At 59.1% G+C, this 24,954-nt stretch overlaps 2 protein-coding genes across 8 annotated transcripts; one reads left to right on the top strand and one right to left on the bottom strand.

Moving 5' to 3' along the window:
- The first annotated feature begins 2,024 nt into the window (after window positions 1-2,024).
- LOC102065534 (bactericidal permeability-increasing protein-like) lies at window positions 2,025-5,793 on the top strand. Its single transcript, XM_074553841.1, has 15 exons — window positions 2,025-2,211; window positions 2,446-2,557; window positions 2,643-2,771; window positions 2,853-3,008; window positions 3,138-3,201; window positions 3,291-3,351; window positions 3,486-3,577; window positions 3,663-3,896; window positions 3,991-4,050; window positions 4,487-4,654; window positions 4,819-4,886; window positions 5,082-5,124; window positions 5,298-5,361; window positions 5,445-5,521; window positions 5,600-5,793. The coding sequence occupies exons 1-15, from the start codon at window positions 2,079-2,081 to the stop codon at window positions 5,639-5,641; spliced, it is 1,503 nt and encodes a 500-aa protein (XP_074409942.1). The 5' UTR covers window positions 2,025-2,078; the 3' UTR covers window positions 5,642-5,793.
- Window positions 5,794-6,651: 858 nt separating this feature from the next.
- On the bottom strand, window positions 6,652-24,900 carry BCL2L1 (BCL2 like 1). 7 transcript variants are annotated; one of them, XM_074553348.1, is made up of 3 exons: window positions 24,724-24,900; window positions 23,091-23,756; window positions 6,652-8,346 (listed from the first exon to the last, which is right to left on the bottom strand). In XM_074553348.1, exons 2-3 carry the CDS (start codon window positions 23,643-23,645, stop codon window positions 8,209-8,211), a joined length of 693 nt encoding a protein of 230 aa, XP_074409449.1. In that variant the 5' UTR covers window positions 23,646-23,756; window positions 24,724-24,900; the 3' UTR covers window positions 6,652-8,208. The 7 variants fall into 7 exon arrangements, with proteins under 7 accessions (XP_074409449.1, XP_074409452.1, XP_074409450.1 ...); XM_074553351.1 differs by having other exon boundaries at window positions 23,091-23,751; XM_074553349.1 differs by lacking the exon at window positions 24,724-24,900 and adding an exon at window positions 24,572-24,713.
- Between the last annotated feature and the right edge of the window lie 54 nt (window positions 24,901-24,954).

The following is a 24,954-nucleotide window of genomic DNA, read 5'->3' as shown; positions in this document are numbered from 1 at the left end:
GTGTGTGTCTGTGTGCTCACAGCTGTGTATCCACGCCTGCTTTCCCAGCCCAGCAGGGCCTGTGCAGGGGACAGGTGACCTGGGCTATCCAGACACTGCCTCGCTGTCCACCCCTGTCCCGCTGTGTCAAAGCAGCAGGGGACACGCAGGGGGGCCGGGGGCTCTGGGTCTCTGTGGATGAACTCGTCCATCCTTGGATGGGTCCCCTCCATCACCCCCCGGCTCCTCTTCATCGCCCCCCGGTGTCTCCTCCGCCGCCCGCCCTCCTCCCAGCCCTGAGCGCGGCGGGACGGGCCGGTGGGTCCCTCTCCCGGTGCCCGCTCGCACTGCACGGCTCGGACCGCCCGCCTGGAGCAGCCTGGAAGGTCCCGGGGCAGGAGAGCAGGGGCTGGGGGCTCTGCTCGGGCCGGGGCCAGCGCGGGAGGCGCTGGGGCTGTTCCCGAGCCGTGTTCGCGGGTGCCGTCCTTGCTTGTTCATTGCCGCTGATTGGAACCTCCCGCTGGAGCGTGGGGAGAGGGGCTCCGTGTGTGTCCGTGTGTGTCCCCAGGTCTCTGCCTGACCCCTGTCCAAGCCCTGTGTACCCCACGACCGAGCCCTCGCCATGCAGCCCTGGCCGCCATCCATCCCCTCCTGAGGGGACGCTGGTGGCACCCCCGGGTACCTGGGCACCCCCGGTGCCTGGCACGGGAAGCGGCTGCGGGGCCAGCCCGGGCTGGCAGCGGGGCTGGCAGGGCCGAGCCCCTGCACGTGTCGGGATGCCGGATGCGGCAGCTCCAGGATGCACAGGAGAGCCCGAGGGAGCGCCCAGCCCGCGGGCACCTGCGCCCCAACCGGTCCCTCGGTGTTTTCGTGGGACCTGATTCATCCCGGAAGGGATTAGGGACGGGGGAAATGGGTGACGTTGTGGTGTGACCAGGACCCGGGATGGACATTGGCGTCAGAGCTGGTCCCTGCTCTTCACTGCCACGTACAGTCCCGGGGACACGGAGGAGCCGGGACCCATGGCAGGAGCTGCGGGACCCATGGCAGGAGCTGCGGTGTGGGGCACGGCACCCACCGGGCACGGTGAGAGCTGCTGCAGGGCAGGGGCACCCTGGGGTGGAGGGGCTCTGGTAGGCATTGGGCTGGGGGTCGGGGTCAGTGCTGGCCTCTGGGTCACTGCTGGGGGCTCTGGTCACCCCTGCAGCTGTGGCTGGTGGCACTGGGCATCCCAGGCCGGTGGGCAGCTGCTTTGAAGACCTCCCTAAGGTGCATTATGTGGGCTGTGGTCCCTCTGGTGAGGCTGCCCCTCTATGTGGGCTCTATGTGCTCCTGTGGTGCCAAGAGAAGGCCCTGGCCCTACTAGAGGTACCTCTGTGTCTGCCAGGCTGGATCCGGGAGGGCAGCTGGAGCCCTGGCACTGGAGGGGCTCATCCACAGCCCAGGGCACTGGAGGGGCTCATCCTGGCTAGGGGACGGTCCCTAGGGTCTGGAACTGTTGGCTCCTTCCCCACAGCTGGGTTTTTTTTGGAGGGGATTGCACAGTTCTGCTCTCACTCTGACTGTCCCAACATTTCCATCACTTCCTTGGGGGCTGCTTCTGCACCCCAAACACCCCGATCCCCACTGAAATTTTGGTAACCCTACACAGGGTTCCCAGAGCCCTTCCCAAGGTGGGAACAGGGCTGGTGCAAATGGGCTGAGCCCCCTGGACCAGCTCATTGTGTCCCTGTCCCCTGCTGCTCCATTGCTCCCAGGCAGGGCGCAGCTGAAGCCCTATGTGGCCTTGCCCCAGCCGGGTCTCTGTGTGTCCCCATGTATCCCATGTCCCTGTGGGGAGCCCCAGCTGGTGTCCCTGGCTCCTGTGTACCCCCAGGGTGGGGCTGGCAGGGCTGGTGTGGGACCCTGCATTGCCCTGCTCCCACGATGGGGCTTCCCCTTTCAGTCACGGTTGGGCAAGGCTGGGCTTTCGGTGGCCAGAGCGCTGCAGTGTCCCCATGTGTGCTGATGTCACCCCGGTCTCCCTGTCCCCAGTATAAGTCCTGGCTGTGCTGCTGCACAGGGAAGGGGTCTCTACACCTGCTGTGTGTCCCCCAGACATGTCCTCTGCTCCAGCCTCCAGGTCCCAGCCTGTATGGCTCTGCTTCTTGCTCCTGCTGCCCACCTGTGTCTCTCCCACCACCACCAGCCCTGGCATCAAGGTCTGGCTGACCCAGAGGACGCTGGAGTTTGGTGAGTCTGTGCTCCTGAGTAGGGAGGGATGGGGGGACCAGCGGGGTCCCCATCCAGACTGCCAAGGATGGGGAATGAGGGGAACCAATGGGCACCCCCAGGAATGATGGCAAGTCTGACAGGAATGGAAGGATGGACGGAAGGACCATCCTGGTCCTGGCTGCTCACTCTGCTGACACCCCAGGTGCCCCAGCCCCTTCTTTGGTGTCACCCCAAATTCCCACTTTGCCCCAGGCCGGCGCTTTGGGCTGGAGCTGCTCCAGTCGATGCTGCAGAAGGAGCACGAGCTGAACCTGACGGGCTCCTACAACACCCTCCTGGGAACTCTCACCTATGCTGTGCCACGGTAGGAGCCACCCGTGGGCTGCCTGTCCCTGTCCCCATCCCTGTCTGTGCCACAGCCACAAGCACAACTCGCCTGTGTTGTGCAGGATTCGCATCCACGAGCTGCAGATGAACGAATCCACGCTGGACTTTGCCGAGGACGTGGGGCTGAGGCTGACGGTGCAGCGCGCCCGGGTGCAGCTCAGCGCCGACTGGGCAGCGCAGCTGGGAGCCGTGTGAGTGCCCATGGGGACAGGGACAGCAGCCGGGTGGCGCAGTGTCCCCGCTGTCCCCGCGCTCACCCGCTCTGTCCCCAGCCAGGACAGCGGCTCTGTGCAGCTGGGCATGCAGGACGTGGCCGTGGCCGCGGTGCTGGGCGTGAGCGAGGACGGCGGTGGCCACCCCACGGTTTGGAGCGCCGCCTGTGACACCCACGGCACCGACCTGCACATGGAGTTCCACCGTGGATACAGGTGATGCCAGGCCCCTGCTCTGTGCTGTCCCTGGCATGCAAGGGCTATCAGTGCCCAGGCAGGGTGGTGGGCTGGGGGAGGCTGGGTGGGGGCCATGAGGTGATCTGAGCACCCCACTGTGCCCTGCAGCTGGCTCTACAACCTGCTGGCACCTCTGCTCCAGAGAACCCTGCGGCAGCAGCTGAACAAGCAGGTGGGTGCTCAGTCCCTGAGCCCTGGGCTGTCCCTGTCCCCCCAGCCCAGTGACCCTGGGTCATCCCTGACACCCTGCTCTGCTTCCAGCTCTGCCTCGTGCTCCAGAGGGGCATTGACAGGCTGGACACTGCCCTGAAGCACATGAAAGGTAGGTGAGGGGATCCCAGGGTGGTCCTGGGGGGCTGTGGACAGGGCTGGTGCCCAGCAGGGTCTGCAGGACCCCCAGGCTGTGGGAGGGGGCTGGGGGTCTGACTCCTCACATCCACCTCCATGTCCCTGCAGTGTCCACCCAGCTGGACACCATTGCTGCCATCGACCACTCCCTCCTGGCACCGCCAGCCTTCACAGAGGAGTATGGGGACATTGCCCTCAAGGTAATGCCATCCTGGGCATCCCTGGGCCACATTTGGGAGCAGGGGAGCCTGGCTGATCCTCACATCCATCTCTGTGTATGTGCAGGGAGAGATCTTCAGGGTGGGCACGTACCAGCAGAGACCCTCAGCACTGCCTGTGGCGCTGCCTGTGGCACTGCCCATGGCACTGCCTGTGGCTTTGCCCACGGCCCTGCCCATCACACCGCCCGTGGCACACGAGCCCACGTTGCTGCTGGCTGTCACCGAGTTCGTCGGCAACTCGGCCGCCTTCACCTACTTCACAGCCGGGGCCCTGCGCAGGATCATCTCCAGTGACATGGTAGGGGTGGCTGCAGAGCAGAGCTGTCCCCACCGGGCTGTCCCCATGCCCACCCCTGCTCAGCCCCAGCCCCTGACCCCTCCCTGCCTTCCAGGTTCCCCGGCGGTTCCCACTCCAGCTGAGCACCAAGAGCATGGGGATCTTCTCCCCTCAGGTGAGTGGGATGGGACACAGGGACAAGGGGACACAGGCAGGACATGGAGGAGGACAGGATGCAGGTGGGATGGGACTTGGGACACAAGATGGGATTGCAGAAGGAATAGGAGATGTGATGGGATGCTGGAGGGTGGGACATGAAATGATGAAGGAAGGACAGGAAAGGGATGGGATGCAGGAGGGAAAGGTTGCAGGTGGGATGGAACATGGGATAGCACAGAGGTCAAATGGGATGCACGAGGGACAGGACAGGACAGGAAATGGGGTGCAGTGGAAATGGCAGGTGTTGCAGGCAGTATGGGATGCAGGCAGAAGGGAACACCCCAGGACAAGGATGTGGGCAGTGATGGGTACACGGGACCTGGGCAATGGTGGGGACCTGCTGGGGGCATGGCCAGCATGGCTCTGTGCCACCCCTGCCCTGTCCCTCCCAGCTGCAGGAGCTCTATCCAGACCAGCCCATGGAGCTGCACCTCTGGGCCCGCCAGCAGCCCCTGCTCTCCTGCCATCCTGATGCCCTGCACGGGACCCTGCTCGGCTCTGCCGAGGCCTTCGTGGTGCTGCCCAACGCCACCCGTGCCCCTGCCTTCCTGCTGAACATCGTGAGTGCCTGCTGCTGCCACGGCTCGGGGAGCCAGGGGACCCCAAAGGGCCTGGCTGGGGCTGGTGTGCCTGTGCTCCTGCCTGAGGCCAGCTGGGTGGTACTGGGGGATACTGGGGGCAGCTGGCACTGCCCTGGTCTCTCCAATGTCTCTCCCTGCTGCAGGATGCCAACGTGACGGGGAAGCCGACAATTACCAGGAACAGACTCGGGGGCACTGTGAGATTGACAGGGTGAGTGCCTGACCCTGAGCTGGGTCTGAGCTCCCCATGGATGTACCTGGAGAGCTCCCCCACTCTCCACCTCTGTCCTTTTGCCTCCCTGAGTCCCGAATTGCCTTCTCAGACCCCATCCTGCCCCCAGTTCATATCTGTGCCAGGACAGTTCCCATCCCTGTGCCTGGCTCTGACCCTGATCTTGTCCTACAGGCTCCACATAACACAAGTGGCATCAAATGTGGGCCCGGTGGAGGTGAGTGGATGTGCCAGGGAAGCCAAGGGGAGTCCTGGATTCCACATCACCCTGGAGGGATCTGGGGGCTGTGGACCCCATGCATGGCAAGTCGGGCAGGGGGCTGAGCCCTGCCTGCAGAATGGACCCCTCTGTCTGTGCTGAGCTGGGCTCAGGGCCTGCCTGCCCCACAGGTGAAGCGTCTGGAGACCCTGCTGAAGTTCAGTCTGTGGCTTTTTGGGGTTCCCCGGGCAAACAGTAAGTGCTGTCCCCGTGCTGTCCCCCCATCCTCCCACAGCTGCACCAGGGCCATCCCCTGCTACGGCTTTGTCTCCCCACAGAGTGGCTCCAGGCTGGCATCCCCCTGCCCCTCCCGCGTGGCCTCAGCCTGCTCAGACCCCGGCTCTCACTGCACCAGGTGGGTGCCACCACTGTCCCCTTTCCCCGGGGTCCCCCATGTCCCCCATATCCCCTTTCTCACCCTGACTCCTTACAGGGCTTCGTGCTCATCGCCACGGACCTGCAGTATGAGCCGTGAGACAGACACCTGCCTCGTGGGAGCCCCCCAGCCGTGTCCCCATCACCGTCCCGGTGCCACCGTGCCCCCGTGGCTGCCATATCGGGAGCCACAGCCCCTACCCTGGGCAGGGATTAAAGGGGAGGTAGCTCAGCCCTGTGTGCTGTGGGTGTCTCGGGGAGTCCCCTCATCACCCTGTCTGCCGGGCACGGTCCCATTCCCGATCCACCACCGGGCATCTCTGCGTCCTCTGCTGCGAGAGGCTCTGGCTGTGCCGTGGTGCTGGATGGTGGGACATGAAATGATGCAGGAGGGGCTCCGTCCCCTCCGGGGGCCTGCGGGCGGTGGGGACGGGGCTCTCGGTTCCCTCCGATCCCCGCGGCTCTGTCGGTCCCGGGGGTCCCTGCGCTGCCGCTCCCCGCAGCCGCAGCGGCCGCAGCTCTCCCGCTGCCCACGGGATGGTGCTCGTGTCCGCGGGCTCCCGCCGCTCCCGCCGCCCCACGGAGCCCGCCGGGGCCCGGGGCCGCCCCCCGCTCCGGGGGTGCCCGGAAAGGACAGGGGAGGGGGGCTGCGGAACGCTGAGCTGGGCGCGTGGGAGGGATGAGGGGTGGCTCGGCGTTCCCCGTTCTCGTGACATCCCAAAACAGGCCGAGTGTTTGTGTGGTCCAGACCGTGCTGGGATGAGCCCCGCACAAAGGGAAGGTGCTTCTTTGAACGGTAGCCCCGGAATGCGGGGGTTGTGGTCCCAGCGAGGCTGTGAGTCCCCTGCCCTCCTCATGGGTGCTGAGCCCATGTCTCCAGAACCAACACCCTCTGCCCTGGTCTCTCCTCTCCCCCTCACCCTTTAGTGCCACCCCACCCCACCACCATCCCTCTGGACCACAGCAAACTGCCCTTGGAACACCCCAACTCTTCCCTGGGCAGGGAAAGGACCTCATTCCCATCCATCCATCCCTCCCTCCCACTGAAGCCAACTCCTTTGGCTCACTCAAATTCCCAACGATTGCAAAGACCACAGCACCAGCAGCAGCTCGAATGACAAATTTATTTGTGGATTCACCTCCACCTGCAAACCGAAGCGTTCAATGGGCTAATGCTAATCCTCGTGCTCCCCACGCGGGACCGGAGTGGCTCCGACATGAGGAGCGCGAGGCCGTGCTCAGTGGCCAAGTGAGCCCCTCTGGAACCTCCGGTCCTCCCCTCACCTCCATCCCTCCCAGCTTGGCCTCTGCAGGGAGCACGGTCCCACACATAAATACGGACAGACAAGATAACAAAAATAGCATTAATAGTATTCACAAATGAATTAAAAACTACTCGTATATGTACAGCAGAGCGCAGGCAGTATGTACACAGCTGTGTCTGCCCGCGGTGGGCTTCGAAGGATGGGGGCGTTTATTGTGGAAGCTAATTTCAGCTCAAAGGCCGGAGGTTCCCTGCTCCAGCAGCAGCAGGAGCAGCGTGGGAATGAGGGGGAGGGAAGGCAGACACCTCAGTCACTGCATGCAGCCATCACAGCCACGCATGGGCACTGCCTGCACTACGGGACTGGGAACGCGGGGAACAGCAGTGGAGAGGCCAACAGCTCCTGTTGTCCCCAAAGAGGCTCCCCAGAGGTGGAGATGGCTCTCAGCCAGTGCCAGCCCTCACTTCCATCTCCCCTGGGCTTGCTTCCCTGCTCGTCTCATGAATCAGCTGCTCCCTGGCTTTGCCACCCCTGTGAAGGTGCTTCCCCTGACCCTTCCAATCACCAGCTCTGGATTCCCGGACACCACAGCCCCAGCTCTCTGCAAAGCCCTTTGTGCCAGGGACAAGCACTCTCCCCCTCTCCTGCCTCCTTCCTTTGCCAGCGCAGAGGAACAGGCTGGGAAGGGATGAGCACTGTCCCACAGCCATCTACATTTGGAGTGAGGAGGAGGAAGAGGACAAAGAACCCTTCAAACCATGCACAGCCCTGGGCCTGGCACACCATCCTCACCTGGGACAGGCCGCAGCTCCCAGAAACTGCGAATGTGGGGAGAAAGGAATTCTGACCAAGGGCAGAGCCCCTCACCTCTGGCCTCTGCCTCCTCCTCTTCCTCCCCCTGCCTCAGGGAAGAGCTCTGACTGGAGAAGCAAGGACAGGATAGGGATGCTGCAGGGAAGCTCCTGCCTCTCCCTGGTGCCTGTGCGTGCCAGAGACGGGGGCACGGAGCCTGACCCTTGCTCTGGCTGGGGAACTTTTATATTAGTGACACATCTACACACACGCACGCACTCACACATGCAAAAATAAGTCTGTTTATTCTCTTCCAAATTATTTGGAGAACCCTGCAGGGCTGGGACACCTTCTAGCCTGTGCCCCCCGCCAGCTGCCTGGATCTCCCCAGCGCTGGGAGCTGGTGGCTGAAGTGCTGCATTGGCCTCAGCGCCTTTTAAAACACAACGGAACAGTAAATAAGACGGGCTACAATAAAAGGAGCTGGCGGCACGAGGGAGAGAACTCCGTGGAGCAGGGTGCTCGGCCGGGATGGAGGGGCTGCCCCGGTGCCGGTGCTCGGGGGCGGAGTGTAGTGGATGTGGCGGTGGAGGCGCTCGGCGGCGGCCGCTCACTTGCGGCTCAGCAGGGATCCCAGCAGAAGCACTCCAGCCACTGTCGCCCCCGTCAGGAGCCATTTGTTGAAGGTCTCCTGGCCTTTCCTCATCTCGGCAGCAGCATCGTTCCCATAGAGGTCCACAAAGCGCTCCTGTGGAAAGAGGAGAGTGGTGAGCACGGGGGTGTGAGTGGAACAGAGAGGGAAGGGCTGGTGGCAGGAAAGCGGTGGTGGGGACTGGGCAGATGACAGATGCCTTGTGCTTCCTTGCTCTGAATCATGCACACAGGGCAAGGGGACAAGCACAGTCATGAGAGGATGCCAGAAAGGATTTGTGAGGAGAACACCACGCGGGCAGGGCAGGGGATGCATCACGTGCTCTTGGCTCTCTAAAATTAGCATCCAAGTGTGATAGAAATCATTGCAGTGGGAACCCGCTGGGCTCCATTCCCTGGCCAAGGCCTGTGCAAGCAGCACCAGGGCTGGTGCCCATGGCTGCGGGAGCCCACACCGTGCATCCCCCCGGTGATTTTGTGTCCACAGTGGAGCCTCCCACCTCCCACTGCCACATCCTGGCCCTTGCAGGTTACTCCACAACACGAGCTGGATTTCACGAATCCCTGCGGCGAAGGCAGACATTGGGTCGCCAAGCTACTGCCTTCCCACGGCTTCAGGAGAGCAGGCCAAGCACGAGGCTTGGCCAGGAATGCAGTCACTCCAGCCCGGCCTGTCCGAGCCGGCTGCCTCCAGCAGCAGCAGGAGCTGGGAAGACCTCAGCCCATGGTAAGGAGGCTCTTGGGGTCCCTGAGCCACACACAGCAGGGAAGGCAGCAGGGAAACACGTGGCCAGGATCTCCCAGGTTTATCAGGGCTGAGCAGGAGGCTCAGAGCTGGATGGAGAGGAAGCTGTGAGCTCCAGGCTCAGGGATCACCAGTAGCTCAGCGTCAGCAGGGGCTCGATGCTGTCGCACCTTGAGCCCATCTTCCAGCAAGATGCCTGGGTTCCTGGTAAGTGAGAGCAGTTCCAGTAACCCAGCTGCTCTGGGAAAGCAGAGATAAGCCCTGCTGACGCTGTCACGCCTTGCCACAGCCTCTGCACAGGCAGGGGGAGCATTCCTGCCTGCCTGCTCTGCCAGCTCTGCCTCCCACACCTGCCCACAGCCTGTGCCCCAGGGCTGCGGGGGTTTGGTGCCCAGGTCATGGCTGGCATCCAGGTGCCTCTCTTCCATGGAACATGGTGCCAGTTCTCCCAGCTCCCACCAAACAGCCCCAGGATGGTCACAGCTTCCAGGGTATCTCCTCACTTGCCACATACCTATGAGCAAGCTCAGACACTTTTTCAAAGCAGGGTGTGCAGCAGACCTGCATGTTTACTCCCAGGGAGCTGGGCTGTGTCCCTCTTCATGGCCACAGGGATCCTCAGCCCAGGGGACTGGGTCCTTGATAAGCTGTGCACCTCAGCACTCACCTCTGCCACCAAAGCTCTTCTCCATGCCCCAGCAGACAGCTCCCCCAGCTGCCTTCCACACCCCATGACCATGAGGAGGTACTCACAAATGCAGAGTGTTGGGACACAGGGACTTTGCTAACACACCCTGGAGCATGTCACTGCTGCCACCTCACTTAGAGTCCTCTTGAGGGGTATGACAGTCATCCCCATGACTCCACCACCCACACAGAGTGGCAGAATGCAGCTCACTTCCCACCATGCCTGCCAGCTGGCATGGATCTATGGAGGTGTTGTACTGTGTCCTGGCCCTGCAGGAATGGGCAGCATGGAGCTCACAGGCAGATGCTGTCCAGGGAGAAAGGTGAGTCCACTCACCCAGGGAACAGTGAGTGATGTGCTGCAGGAGAGGGACAGGAGCAGAGCCCAAACCCAAAAAGGAGATATTTTAAATTCTGGCACAGGAAATCCTTATGCTGATACGTGGTGATGAGTATGGAGCTGTGACAGGGCATGGCAGTGGCAGCAAACTGAGAGCAGGCTGGCAGTGATGGGGGGCACAGGGAACTGGGGCAGAAAGCACCTGTCCAAAAAACACCACCCCTACAACATTTGTGTCTGGGGAGATTTAGGTTGGATGTTAGAAAAAGGTTCTTCACCAGGAGGCTGGCTGGGCACTGGAACTGGCTCCCCAGGGCAGTGGTGGTGGCACTAAGCCTGAATAAGAGTTCAAGGACTACACTCTCAGGCACATGGTGGGATTGCTGGGCTGTCCTGTGCAGGGCCAGGAGTTGGACTTGATGATCCTTGTGGGTCCCTTCCAAGTCAGCACATGTTTTGACCTCTCAGTGCCAGGGCCCTCGCTCCAGGGCTGATCCTTCCCTTGGACACACATCCCAGCCCTTGCTCACAGCACCTGAGGCTGCAGAATGCTCAGCTGGAGGAAGGTGCCTGCATCCCCCAGATCTGATTTCCTCAGGGATTCAGTGGGACCTGCCTCACTGAGAGTCCCACACATCTCCACAGCAGGGATGTCCCCACTGTGCCCAGCAAGGCTGCAGGGCTGGACAGGGCCACACACCCAGCCAGCCTCTGTGTGGGGCAGGCACCAGGAGAGGCCCCCCCAGCAGGGCAGAGAGCCAAGGAGGGCTGGCAGCTGCCTCTCCATGCTGCTTTTTCCATGGCATGTGGTGCCTTTGGGGAAAGGCAGTTCCAAGAAGCCCTTGCTTCCAAGAAAAGGAAGTGTTTGCTGAAGGAGAGATAAATGGCGCAGAGCGAGCGCGGAGCTATCGGGTGCTACAGGCAGAGCCCAGCACAGCAGGGAGGGACCTGAGCCCCTCTCCTTCCCTTGGGAAGGGAGCAGCAGCTGCTGAAGCCACAGCTGGGGGCTGCAGGGGACCCGAGGACAGTGCCTTGCCCTTCCCCAGGGAAACCACCCTAGGAGCTGCGATAGCTCAGCCTCTGCACAACTTTGATCCCAGATGTGTCCCCTGGGAACCAGATCCCAGACCAGAGGGAGTGGGAAAACAGGCAGAGAACGTCCTCCCTGCCCATGCTGGGGCTGGGTTGAAGGTTAGGGAAAGGCAGCTTGCTCTGTTCCCACACCATCCCAGGCCTGGGCCGCTCTGCACCTGAAGCCCAGCACTGCCAGGACTGAGCCCGACCTCTCTGGCCTGGTGTTTGGATCTCAGGCTTGTCCGGACACGTCCAGATATTTCTGGCCTCCCCCAGTCACCTTTATCTGAGAGGAAATATTTGGAATTCCTGAGCTGATCACAAGGACTGTGGTAGCAACAGCACGTCAGTGTCCCACTCTGTGGGCCTGTTCCAGCCGAGAGCACAGGCTGTTCCATCAGAAGGGCGTCACATCCCCTTCCCACCCCGGGTCACTGACACGGCCCAGAGGAGGATGCTCCAGAGCAGGCAATGAGCAAGCACAGATCTTATTCCTATGCAAGAGGCAATCCCCTGCCTTTGTCTCTCCTCTCCAGAGCTGGAGAAGTAATGCTCATTTTCTTGCTGGAGGAGCTGGGGCAGGGCATGCTTCCCTCCAGCTGCACATGCTGCTTGCATGAGGCACAGAACCCGGAGAGTCAGGCTCCACCACCCCCCAGAGCTGGGGCAGGGAGGTTCTGCAGTGCCAAAAGTTCTCTGGACACTCACAGAGCCCCAAACTGCAATCCAGCGCTGTGGGGGATGCAGCAACCATTTAAACACTGCCCAGTGCCCACACACAACCCTGTGGCAAAAAGGCAAGAAGAGGAGCAGGTCTGACCTGAAGTGCTCTGTCTCAAGTGGGAGAGCAGGCTAGAGAAGCATGACTTCTGACTGAGACACTACTCACATCCTAGCCTGGGAAGGGGAACACCAAAATCTGAGGCTCTCATTGTTTGGTTGGTTTCATTCACAGTGCTGCCCATGCAGGAGGGGGAACAGTTGCTGGATCCCATTCAGGGTGAGCAGAGCAGAGCAGGTTCCTCTTTCAAGATAAGCCCCAGCACTTGGGGAAAGAGGATTCGGTGACACTGAGCCATGAAGGGCAGGTGAAGGAAGCAGATGTGGGCAATAAACTCCCATCTGGCCTCTGGTGAGGCAGGAGAGCAGAGAGGGGAGGGCTCTGGCAGTTTGGGGCTCAAAGCTTGCCCTGCACAAGGGGTGAGGGGTATGGAGGTCACTGAGATATCAGGACAAAGCTCTGAAAATCAGCAGAGAGGATCCAGCCTCTACTGGAGTAGATCCCAGTTAATTTAGTCAAACTTTGACATGGAGACTTGGACTCCAGCAGGAGCTTTGGAGCTTCCCCAGGGCTCCAACACCCAGCCAGCCCAGTGAGACACCCCCAGCACCCACCTCAGCGTGCACAGCAGCCTTTCCAACCCAAGGAGCCTGATGGGATTTAGCAAAAATGATCTGGCTCCCCAGAACCTCCCGTGGGATAAGTCAGCATTGTTCCCAGATGGATCAACAGAGCTATGGGGAGGTTAAGTGCCCTTCCCAGAGCTGTGTGCGAGCCAGCAGCATGAGCCACAGCATCTGACTCCCAACCCAGGCATTCTCATCACGAGGCAATGTTTCCCTTGAAAACAAGGCTGTTTCTGTTTTACCTTCACCGTAAGTACAGCTGTGTTCCTGCTCAGAGGTCTAACAGCAACCACCGGCCGGGAGCAGAGTCATCTGGATGACCAGACATTTGTAAATGAGATGCTGGGAACAGTTTTGTGCTGAGCAGCAAGACAAGGAGGGAAAAAGAAAGGCAGCAGCTCAGCACAGACCACAACAAAGCCCTGCATCGACAGCAACCTGCTCCCAGAGCCCCTTTGGGCTGCCAGCTCACCACATGGGGCTGGCATATGCGAACCTGGAGGTGAAGCACAGGGGAGAAAAGGCAGCTGAGAGCTTCAAGAATAAAAGAAAACATAAGTATTCCCAAAGGCTGCCACTGGGATCCTGTAAACACAGCTCTGTGGGTCCCTTTGTGATATGAATGGAAGAGACATCCTAGAGGTTCTCCCTCTGCCCTGCTCCCCCTGATGCTGTATACACATGTGGCCCCCAGCACTCCCAGCCCTGAAAGGAGGGCAGCAGGCACAGAGTGTGACTGCAGAGGTCACAGGACTGCCTGCAGTGCTGGGCAGTGGAGGTCAAGGTAAGCACCTGACTCAGGAGCATGGCAAGGGAACCTGCCATCCAAGGCAGGTCTGACCTTCCCCACAGAAACACACAATTCCCCATAGATCCTAGAATGGTTAGAGGGGACCTTAAAGATCATCTAATTCCAGTCCCCCTTCTATGGGTACAGAAGAGCTGCAGCTTCACCCCACTGGTCCCCACCAGCAACCCCAGGCAGGCTCAGAATGGGGTGGGGAAGGGGCTCTGGAACAGAGAGAGGAAGGGGCTCTGGGGACAGCAGCTGCAGGTGCAAATACTCCAGAGACTCAGCTCTAACTGTTATGCAAATGGTGACCTCCAGGGAAGCAGCTGCTGATCTCCATGACAATGGCAGGGAATGCCACCCACCCACTGCCCCTCCTGCCTTTCCTGCCCTTGGAGCTGGTGCTGGGGTGTTGTGGACCCTGGGGTGCTGGCCCTCCCCAAATCCCAGGGCATTCATTGAAATCTGCGACTGGGAAGGAGGCAGGCATAAATTCAAAAGAGTCAATTAAATAAGAACACCCCCTCTTCTTTCTCTTCTCACTCGGGCTTTGCTGTGGGACTGTAGCTTGGGGGTCCAGCAGGGAAGCTGTCCCTTGGGCCAAAGCCCAACAGACCTGCAGGGCTCCAGCCTAGCCCAGGCCAGAGCCAGCTCTTTTCTAAGCAGAAACAAACCCTCACTAGCACATTCCAGCCCTAATCCTTGCCGCGGCAGCCTTCTGTCAAACTGGTTTCATCACCGGCTCCAGGGAACCTGCAATAACCCCACACCATTCAGCACAATTTCAGCGTTTTCCAAATACATGAAAGAGGCTACGGTGACAGCTGTAACCCCCGTCCCTGCCCCGGGAGACTGCTGTGCACAGCACGAGATGGAGAGCAGGGAATTGCGCTCTCCGTTCCAGAAATCTGCTGAAACATTCATGTGTATTAAAGCCGGAGACGATGTGAATGACTAATCCATTTGCATCCATCTTTCATCAGTGTTCCTCCCAGAGCTAACCAGGCTGAGGGCTCCCGAAGGTGCCACAGCCCTGCCCAGCACCGGGCTGCTCTGGGAGGGCAGGCAAGGATGGCAGGAGACACGGCTCTGGTACAAAGGCACAGCGAAGAACACATTGGCTGAGCCGGATCCACTCAAGAGATTAGCACCTGCTGGGAATGGGATTGTTTTCCAAAGGGCATTAAGTGGAATAGTCCGAGGAAAGACGGTCTCTCTGATGCTTGTCCCCACCGGACAGATGGTGTCTGAGCCCCGCAGCAGAGCAGCCTTTGTGCGAGGGGCATGCTCGGGGGGCAGGGAAGGCTCCTGCTCTCGTGTCCCGGTTATCTGCCACGGAGCAGAGGGACAGCACCTCAGCAGGGCCACTGGCACCCAGGAACAGAGCTCAATTTTCACCTTGTCACCGCTCTTCCTGGACGTCAGAGCTCCTGTGCAATCGTGCCCTTGTGTAACCGTGGGGAAACCTGTGCCGGGGAGACGAGCCACGCTCACGTGTGCCCGGCTGCCGAGCCACGTTCCCTCTGCCAGGGGGTGAGTGGGCGATGCTGACAGCTCTTTCTGACCCTCACCCGCACCGAGAGCCTCACCAAACCACCCCACAGGGAATGCTGGCGTTACCAGGGCTCACAGGAGCCAGGCTGGGTGCAGGGACAGTCCCCAGAGGGGACAGATCCTGGCGAAGAGCTGCCTGGTTCTCCTGCCTCAGCCACTCGTCCACCAGCATCCTGGAGGAGCGACAGCCAAGCTTTACCACTTCCCACTTCAGCCCCGGCACCTCACGAGGCTGCTGTAATTCTTACATGCCACTTGAATGAAAAAGGGGAAAGGGTGGAGGTGCAGGAAGAGGAGGAAGATGTGCTCATTCTGTTTTCACTTCCTGTTAGTTCCATGAAATCTGAAATTATTCAAGCCACAAAGTCCCTTTTAGCAAAATCCTTGCTGACTTGAGGGCAGGAAGCACAGTAGGCAGCTGATGCAGCAAACGCGAGAGAGAGCAGTGCAGCATGAGAAGGAGACTTTGTGCTCTGCCCTGGGCTCCTCCATGCATGTTGTTGCATGAAATAATCACTGGCTGGTGCACTGGAAGCTTCTAAATGAGGTCAGTTGCTCTATTAAAAGACATTAGCTCTCCAGCAAGTTTAATACACTGGTGAGCCATACGAGTACAGAATGAAGGCACTTGCAACACTCCATGATGGCCGATTTACAGGTAGCAACACCTCATTTTCTCCATATGTAAGTCATATGTCACCCAGGCACTACCCAGGGCCACACACACACCCAGCACCCACATCCCAGCCCAAACCCTGAGCCAGCTCACCACAAGTCACACACACAGAGTAATGCCACGTACTGCCACCAGACGTGCTCCCTGCACAACACAGGCAGTGTCCCCAGCCTTCCACAGCTTCCATGGTGGCACAAACCAGGGAGATGGGCAAATGGCACTGGTGCTGTTCAGAGAAGGAATGCAGAGATGTCCTGCTCCACCTGATCATGGCACTAGGTGCATTCAAACTAAACCAGCTCCGTGCCAGACTAGACCTCTTCTCTGAGCTTCACAAAGAGCCCTTCATCCTCCAGCAGAGAAGAAAACCCTTCCATGCTCCTTCAGGAGGCAGCTCCAGCAGCTCCCTTTAGAATCCTACCCCAGGAGCCAGGGCACTGCGTGGCTCTGCCCACAGGCCCCTTGCACAGTCCCAGCGTGAACAGCTCCAGCTCCTGCTCCAAGCCCTGCCTGCTGCCAGCTTGCCACGTTTTGGAGTATTTGATTTCACTCTTAAGAGCACCTGCCTGGCAGCAGTACAGGCAGGGAGAACCTGCCTGCTCTTTGTTCTTGGCCAGGCAGACACCTGCCTCGGTTTTCCTCTGAGCTCAGGTGCAGGGCTGTGAGCTGGGGAACTCTGGGTCCATCCTAGATCAGGAACAGGGGCTGAAAGGCTGAGCCCAGCCCTGCTCCCACCGGAGGCTCCTCATCTCCAGGGCTCATTTCCCCAAGCAGGATACTGATGCCAGGAGCTAGCTACTAATTGGATCTACTTAAATCAGCAGCTACGTCTGCAGACACAGCTGAAACACAAGCTTGAGCAGGAAGGAGGATAATGCAATAAATTCAAACAGCTTTCCCCAAGGGAATCGCACAACCCCCTGAAACTTCCCTCTTTGCAGATACAGCCCATTACCCTTCCCTGGGCCTGCTGTGCCAGTGTAGAAGCAAGCAGCAGTCAAAAAAGTAACCAGCCCAAAGCCCCCTGAAACACCAAACTCCCCCAGCTACCTGCTCCCAGCAGCAGAGGGAAGGCAGACCAGTTACAGCACAACACTCAATCAGTCCCTGTGGCCACGGGAGCCTCTCTGCTTAACGCTCCGAATCCCGCTCCTCCCTCCCTCCCTCGCTACCCCGGAGGCAGGCAGCAGCGCTGAGTGCACTGGGTTTCCCATTAAAGAGATCCTGAGAGACAGCACTGGGCTGGTACACGTGAGCACGTGTCCGAGACAAGGCACGGGCGGCTGGAGAGATGCACGGAGCTGCAGCGGCGTTCCCGCCTGCAGGCAGTCCTTCCCAGCACTGCTCAGCCCTCCGATTCTTTTTTTTTTTTTTGCTAACTAAATTAAACATGAGGATAAAATAAGCAAAATACCTAAAAATAAAAAAATAAACCGAGCATTTCTACAGCACAACTAGGTCACAGCTCCCCAGCATGCGAGTTGTGGCAGCCACGGCTCAGCCCCTTGAGCCTCCCGGGTTCAAAACTGACATCTCTCTTAAAAGGCTGCTCCCGAAACCCACACCTGCTCTCCGGTGAGCCCAGCTGGAGCCATCTGCTAACGGCTCAGCCCTCGGCACCCTCGTTCCGCTGGGCTGTTGTGCTGTGGCAGGGTAACCCTCCTCCCCACCTGACCAGGATGGGTGCCAGCGTGCCCTGAGCCTGCCCCGCTGCCCCCCTCCATGGCTGCGCTGTGGGAGAAGCTCTCCCACGCCTCTGGAATGCATGTTCCTTAACCTGAGCTCTTGGCATCTCAGAAATGATTAGGAGCGGGACTTCAAAGAGATCTCGCACCAAGAACTCATGCCGCACATCCTTCCAGGTGAGGAGCAGGGAGGACGAAGTTTCCCTGTCCAAGGTCAGGGCAACAAAGCAAGGAATGCCCTGGCACAGAGGGACTCTGCTTCCCTTTCATGTCTCCACTCTGTGCGTTAATCTTTAGTGGCTCAGAACAATAGTGTTTAAGGGCAACATCCCTCCCTTGTGGGAGGGTGGAGCAGGAGAGCAGAGGGTGGAGGAGAGTGGCAGCTCTCCTGCCACGGCCAGGCAGAGCCACCCTCGGTGAATACCTTCTCTCTGAATCAGCAGGTAGGTCAACATCCTGGCTGCTCTGGGGTCCCCAGAGGGGACAGAGCAGCTGCCCCCAGCCCCCTTCTGCTCCCACAGCAGAAGCCACCATTAATCCCTCGCCTCTTGGTTCAGCAGGTCTGCAACACTTCTACAACTGATATCCATGCCTTCCCTTCCCCCAGCTCCTCCTGGGAATACTCTGGCTTTACAGCTAGTGGGGAAAGAGCTGCTAGAGAAATACTCCTTGTAATGTCAAGATGGGCCTGTGCTTACAGCCATCAGCCTGGTAAGAACCAAAGGAAACCAAACCTTCTCAGCTTCAGCAAAGGTCTCAGAGCACCACATCACCATTCAGCTGCACCCAGTGTGTGCTGCAGGCGTGTTGCTGCTCCCGGGGGGAAACCATGTACACAAACCACACCAGAGCTCCACGGAAATCAGGCACAGCAGCCCAAACACACAGAGAAAGCTGTAGCTTCCACTGGGGAAAAAGAGAGCTCCCACCCACCCTTTCTGCTGTGCTGGGACACCCCCCTGCTCCTGAAGCAGAGAGAGACCCCGGGCAGCGCTCCAGGGACACGGCTCCAGCATCAGAGAGGAGCAGGATGAGCAGGCGGAATGACATTACTGAGAGCAGCTGTGAACACAGAGCAGCAAGAAACAGTTTGTTAATTATTTCACAGGTCTTTTTTTAAATGACACTCAGCTCTTCGGATTAAAGAGCCTCGGAGTGCTTTAGGAATCAGAGTTGCCAGTGGCTCCCCTGGGAGTGAAGGAAATGCTATCCCTTTCGCTCAAAGACCCCGGGGTTAAGTGGGCTGCTCTGAGGCACAGCCAGCCACGGGCAGGAGTTTGGCTTTCCAGGCGCCTGCTGTAATCACAGATCTAAGGAACGTAATCAAACTGCACCACACACCGAGAGGCAGCAAGGAAAACAGGCAGGGCCCCAAAGAAGGAGAACGAGGAAAGGGGGTAAAGAGCAAAGCTCTGAAATCAGCCTCTGCACTGCTCTTGGTCTAGCGGCAGGAATGCTGCTGTGGGCCGGGCAGGAAGCTGCAGTGGAAGTCATTCCAATGGCATTTCCTGGAGAGCACTGCAGAAAAGCCTCCCAGGTCGAAGGCTGGGTGAGGAGCTGCCAGGGATCTGCACGCTGAGCCCAATCTCCAGCTGTCAGTGAGGATACAGCTACCTGGGCTGGCTGCTCCAGGCAGGACAGCCTGAGTCAGGACACTGCTGGCACCTCCCACAGCCAGGGAGGAACACCCAGGACAGTGAAGGGACATGGGGAACCCCACTGGCAGGAGGACAGCACTTTTTTCACCCCATGACAATGGGGCCATCATCTCAGCTGCAAGGGATCAAGGTTGAAAAATAATTACTGAGGACAAAGTGCAAAGCAACAGCACAGCTGAGCACCACAGATCGGGTTGCTCAAAGCCCCATCCACCTGACCACAAACATTTTCAGGCATGGGGCAGCCACATCTTCTTTGGGTAACCTGTGCCAGTGTCTCATAAACCTCACAGGGCACAGAACCTTCCTAATATCCAATCTAACTCTGCCCTCTGTCAGTAGGGAGGAATTCCCCCTTCTCCTGTCACTCCTTGTCCAAAGTCCCCCTCCACCTCTGCTGGAGCCTCTCTGGGCACTGGCAGGGAGCCCTCTCTTCTCCAGGCTGAACAACCCCAATTCTCTCAGCCTGAGATGAAGCCACAGGATTCATCTTCAAGACAGCAAAGTGTGGCCTTGCCTAAGCTCAGTAATTTCCAGTGAGTCAGTTCTGCTGCACATTGACCACCACATGGAACAAATGGCTGTGATCTCAAACAGGATTAGAAGTGCTGGGGCATCCCCAGAACCCAACTTGCAACACTCAGAAGGGCAGAACTCTGGCAAACCACACTCCCAGGAAATGTGGTAGTGGCAGGGACAGCTTGTGCAGCATACCTGGGATACAAGGCCAAAAAGCACTTTCAAAGAGCTCAGAATCAAAGTCTAATTCTCAACCTGAAACCATTGAGGAGCCTGGAGCCAGCACAGGACGAAATCCCAGCTGTGAGCTGTCATATGACCCAGGCTGAGTCATTTCCTATCATTCAGAAAAAAAAATTGAAAAGATAAAAATGAGCTTGCTATATTGACATGTTCAAAGGGTTTTCCCCAAAGAAAATCACAAGCTTTTAGTCCTCTGCAGGGTGACACAACACATGTCCCAGCACACCAAGTCCTGTGTGGTCAGTGTCAACTGAGAGCCCAGGAAACACTGAGCCCTTGCAGGAAGTAGTTCATTCTCCATCAGCCCAGCACAGTTTGTTGGGATTCATGTATCACAGACTGGTGCTAAAGATGCTATTTGCTTTCAGGTCCAGCCTCATGCAGCCCCTTTATGTGGGTCCCCACCATATGCCCCACAAACCTATTGACTCTATATCCACAGATCTAACTCCAAGCTCATCCAGAAAACCCCCTTTAAATCCTACTCTGAATGTGGATTTAGCCTTGAAGGAAAAGCTGTCATGCACTGGAGGGTCACAGCCAGGAAGGAACCACTGCTCACTTTCCTTTCTCAAACAGATTAGGCACGGTCAGTACATCTCTGCCTGCCAGGCTCTCTCCTGCTCACCCTGTGCTTCCCCCTCCTTCCCTCCCACTCAACCAGATTTCTCTCTCCACAATTCCCAATTCCTGCTGGCACCACCATTTCAACTTCACAGCTAGTGGGACCTGGTCCTGGTCAAAGCAACTGGCCCAGGAAAGCCTCCTTTTTGGATCTGATGGCTTGCCAAGGCAGCAGCTCTCTTCTGGCTGGTTATTAAATGTTCCCCTTGGGTTGCTCTTGTTTGTTTGTTTTCCCAGTGCCAGATTGCAGAGCAGAGGGCAAACCAAGGCAGAGCCAGTAAATGTGACAAAACACTTCTATGTTAACATTATGGAGCAAGATTTACTATTTCCCCTTGCCTCAAAACTTGATTTCTCAAGAGAACTGCTACAGCCCAGCACACAGCAGCCTCCAAAGGCACCTGCACCTCATGGCCCTCCTCTGCTGCCTTTGTTCCACTGGTGGGGAATGAAACTGAGCTTCCCACACAACTGGGCTGTGCAGCACTTGCTATGGAGCCATACTCCTTCCCTCTTTTAGAGGGGCTTTCCAGGAAGAGAAGTGCTGCAGTGCTCCAAAACACAAACCACCTGGGCCCTGCCAAGCAGGCCTGCCAGAACTTGCATCTCTCTCACCAGGACCTGCCTGCTGCACCTCTCGGGAGTGCTTTGTTTGAATGGGACAGGCTCTAACAGCTCCAACGCACCAAACAGACTCCCTGTGCAAACAGGGCAGCAGGAGAGGGATGGCTCCATCACAGCCAGGCCAGGGTGGCACTCCTCTTGCAGGGAGAGCTGGCAGAGGGCCAGTGGCTTTCTCCCTGCAGCTGGAATGGCGAGAGCGAAGGAAAGCAAAGCGCACTCAGGAGCTCTTATGGCCTCTGTCCCTTGGTGTGGACTGGCATGGCTTCCTACAGGAAGGAACATGATGAAAGCTCAGAGTGGAAGAAAGCTACAGCCAAGATGTCAAATGAGCACTCAGGGTTTGCAACAGGCTGGCAGCAGCAACACTGCCCAGGGCTGGTTTTTGGTGGCTGGTGCTGTGGACTCCCCACACTCCGGCCTTCACCACCCTGCCTGGCTTCCATTCAGCTCCCAGCATAGCCCAGGCAGCGGCACAGCCTGGGCAGGGAAGTTAAAAGCCTGGTTCAAGGTTAGAACAAGAGAGCAAGGCAGTCCCCCTGAGTGGGAAACGGCATTTTTCAAAGAGAGAGCTGGTGGGCGGGTCAGATAGAGAGGAGTCCTGACCCTTCCGCAATCTGTTGAACAAATATTTGTTCCAAACAATTAATTTAGAGACAGACACAAAAAAATTGAAGAGTCTGAATCGTGTGGGTTGGGGGTGGGGAACAGAGGGAGGAGGTGTTTGATTCCCCACAGCAGGGACCAGTGATTTTCCACCAGTGATTTAATCTAAATCCCCCAGAGAGTTCATTTACAAAAAATCAGATTGCATTATCGCCTAGGTCTCCAGGATACAGCCCAATCCGTCACTAACAGCAACAGCCACACTAGCTTGGAAACCCCAGTTTGATCACTTAATTCCAAAACTAATCTGTGGTCTAAAAGCCAAAAGCAGAGGGAGGGGGAAGGAACTCTGTATTTGGCCAGGGTTATCTGCAGGATGAGAGAGCTAATGGGCCACATACAGCCAGAAGAAATGGCCAGCAGATCCCAGGCCATTAATCGAAACCAAGCTCCTCTCCTTGCCTGAGCAGCCCCACCCAGGCAGTGCCCCAGGGCGGTCAAATTCCTGGAATTTTTTCACCCTTCCTGAACCAGCTCCCTCTCCCTGGGTACACCGGCTCTCCTTCTCCGGGTCCCCAGCATTGCTGGCCAGGCACGGGGAGCTGGGGAGCTCTGTGAGAAGGGTGCAGAGCACAACGCTGGGCTCAAAGGCTCCTGTCCCCTTCCCAAAATGCTGGGCTCTGCCAATGGATTGCGAGCTGAAGAGGGCTGAGAGGCCCCAGCTCCCAGCAAGGAGGCAATTCCCCACTGTTCAGATGCCAATGCCTGACAGCATGAACTCTTTCCAGTGGGAACCGGTAAAGGTTACAGCAGCAGGGAATCACTAAGATGCAGAAGCCAAATGAAAACTCAGACATCTGTAGGTCATATACCTCCCGCCGGCAGTCCCAGGCTGCACCGCACAGCCGGACCCGGCATTTCAAGAATGCTTCCTGAAGAAATGCTTATTCATGTTAATACCTCACCACTGAGAGCTCCCAGGGTTTGCTGCTGGGGCAGCTGGGAGCACTGCTCCCTGCCAAGGGAAAAGCAGCTGCAGGCTTAGCAGCTCCCCAGCACAGAGGTTGCCTCCACCTCGGCCCTGGCTCCCACCACACCAGCTCAGAGAGTCCCAGAAGCCCACCCACCCACCGAGATCTGCTGTGGGATTCACTTCACCATAAGCAAGGCAAAAGCTGTTTCCAGAATGAAGAAGTAGCTGCTACCTCTGCAAACCACCAGCCAGCCCACCACAACACTGCCTTGGGAGAGGAGGAAGCTCCACTCCCTGCTATTAATGACAGTGGGAACATGTCCCAAAGCCAGGGCTCTCCTTGAAGAACAAGCTTGGATGACATTAGATTTCCAAAGGCTCTTGGAAAAACAGGTCTTTTACATAACATCCAGTGAGGAGAAAAAGCAGGGATGGAGAAAAAGCACGGTGGGCTGACCCTCTTGGGACAGGGTTTAGAGCACAGAAGGCAAGACCACACACTCTTTATCCTCCCTGCAAGGGGTAGGACAAGCTCTAGCACAAACATTGCAGGGAGCTGCCGGTTTGACCAGCCCCACTGCCAGCCTGGAGCGAGGGAGGGCACGGGCAGCCACCCCCAGCACACAGAGGTGTTCTTACCCATCCGCCATTCTCCTGGATCCAGGGGTCTAAGTGGTCGGTCAAGTACGTGGTCATCCAAGACACGATGCGTTTCACCAATACCCTCATCTCCTTAACAACACTCTCCACGCACAGGGCTCCTCCGAAGGAGAAGAAAGCCACGATGCGGCCCCAGTTCACTCCATCGCGGAACAGTTCGTTCACTACCTGCTCAAAGCTCTGATACGCCGTGCTGGGGGTGATGTGGAGCTGGGAGGTGAGGTCGCTGAACGCCCGCCGGTACCTCAGCTCGAACTCGTCCCCCGCCTCTCTCAGCGCCTGCCTCACGTCGGCTGCTCGACGGATCTCGTGCACTTCGAGGCTGCTCTGGTGCACGGTGGCTCCGTTCACTATGTGGCTGCTGGCTGCGTGCCAGGAGGGGCTCCCGTTGAGGACCCCGTCCATCTCGTCCTCCTCCCCTGCAAAGTCAGTCCTGTTCTCATCCTCCTCCTCCAGCTGACTCCAGCTGTATCCTTTCTGTGAGAGCTTGTAGGAAACAAAGTCAATCACTAACTCCCGGTTACTGCTGTACATTTTCACACCTGGGACGCCCTCAATGAGTCCATGGTCCGGAGCACAAGCAGATCAGCACTTAGCAAGTCTCGACCCTGCTCCTCTTCCTCGCGACCGATGGAAGCATCTGACCTTAGCACAGAGGAGGAGAGAGGCACCGAAACGGTTAATGCCACAGCTCTTAGATGCACCCGCGCCATTACCACCGATAGCTTATCGTTATACTGAGATCACCCCGCAGCTCTACGCCGAGGCTCAGGGCCACCAGATTGAAGCCGCACAGAGAGCCGACCACAACACCCCCTCCCCCGGCAAGCAGCCCCGAGCCCCGGGGAGCCCCAGGCTCGCTCCGAGCAGACCCCAGATCTCACCGGCTGCGGGTTGCGCCTGGCAGGCCGGCTGCGGGCCGGAGCGGAGGCGGTTCTTGTTCTGCTGGAGCTTCGGGTCGGCCCGGAACGCGACAGCACCGCCCCCGCCTCGCCCCGCCCGTTAAAGGGCCCGGCGCCTCCGCCCCCTCCGCCGGCGTTACCCAACGGCTGAGGCGGCGGCAGCGGGCGGGCAGCGCTACCGAGGGATCACGGCAGCCCCAGGGCGGCCCGGTTTGACGGTAACCGCAGCCCCCGCCGCCCCGAAGCTCCTCACTCCTCGCAGGAGGAGAGGATAAACCGCTGAAACCGGCGAGCGCTCCTCACCGTGGGAGCCGCCGCACGGCCCAGCGTCCTTACGGCAGCGATTCCAGTCACGGTTAGCGGCGCGCTGCCGCTGCGGCCGGGACGCTGACACGCCGGGCAGCAGCAGGCGGGAGCACCGCAGGGGGTAGCCGGTCCTCCCGGCCACCGGACTGCCCCTCCAATCACCGGACCGCTTTCCCCAGGGCCCCGAACCCACCCCCCCTAGAACCGGATCGCCCCCCCCAGGTCCCCGGACGGCCCCACCGGTCGCCGTACCTGGGGGGCGGGGCCGCGCACGAGGGCCGACACGGCGCCCGCGCAGCCGACACGCCAGCCAATCAGCGGCCAGGAGGGGCGGGGCCCGGCTGCGGCCTCTCGGTTTGGCTGAGCCGCGCGTCACTCAAGGTTTACCCTACCCCGCCCCTCACCTCAGCGCCCGACTGAGGGTCCGCGTCCTTCCCGGCTCTGCCGCGCGGGCCCGGCTAGCAGCGAGGCCGGAGGTCGCCGGGAGCCCCACCGGGCCTCGGCCCGCTCAGCAGTCCCGGGATTCCTTCCACATCGCCCGCCGAGCGGCTGGGGGGGTGCGGTAGGGTGGGAGGGGGCAAGGGGGCGGCGCGCATGCGCACGGCGCCTCGAGGCTGGGCGAGGAGTGTCGGTTG

The sequence above is a fragment of the Zonotrichia albicollis genome, chromosome 17, assembly GCF_047830755.1.
Source record: "Zonotrichia albicollis isolate bZonAlb1 chromosome 17, bZonAlb1.hap1, whole genome shotgun sequence".
NCBI classification, from domain to species: domain Eukaryota; kingdom Metazoa; phylum Chordata; class Aves; order Passeriformes; family Passerellidae; genus Zonotrichia; species Zonotrichia albicollis.
The sequence above is the reverse complement of the archived record's forward strand: the minus strand, read 5'-3'. Positions and strand labels throughout refer to the sequence as shown.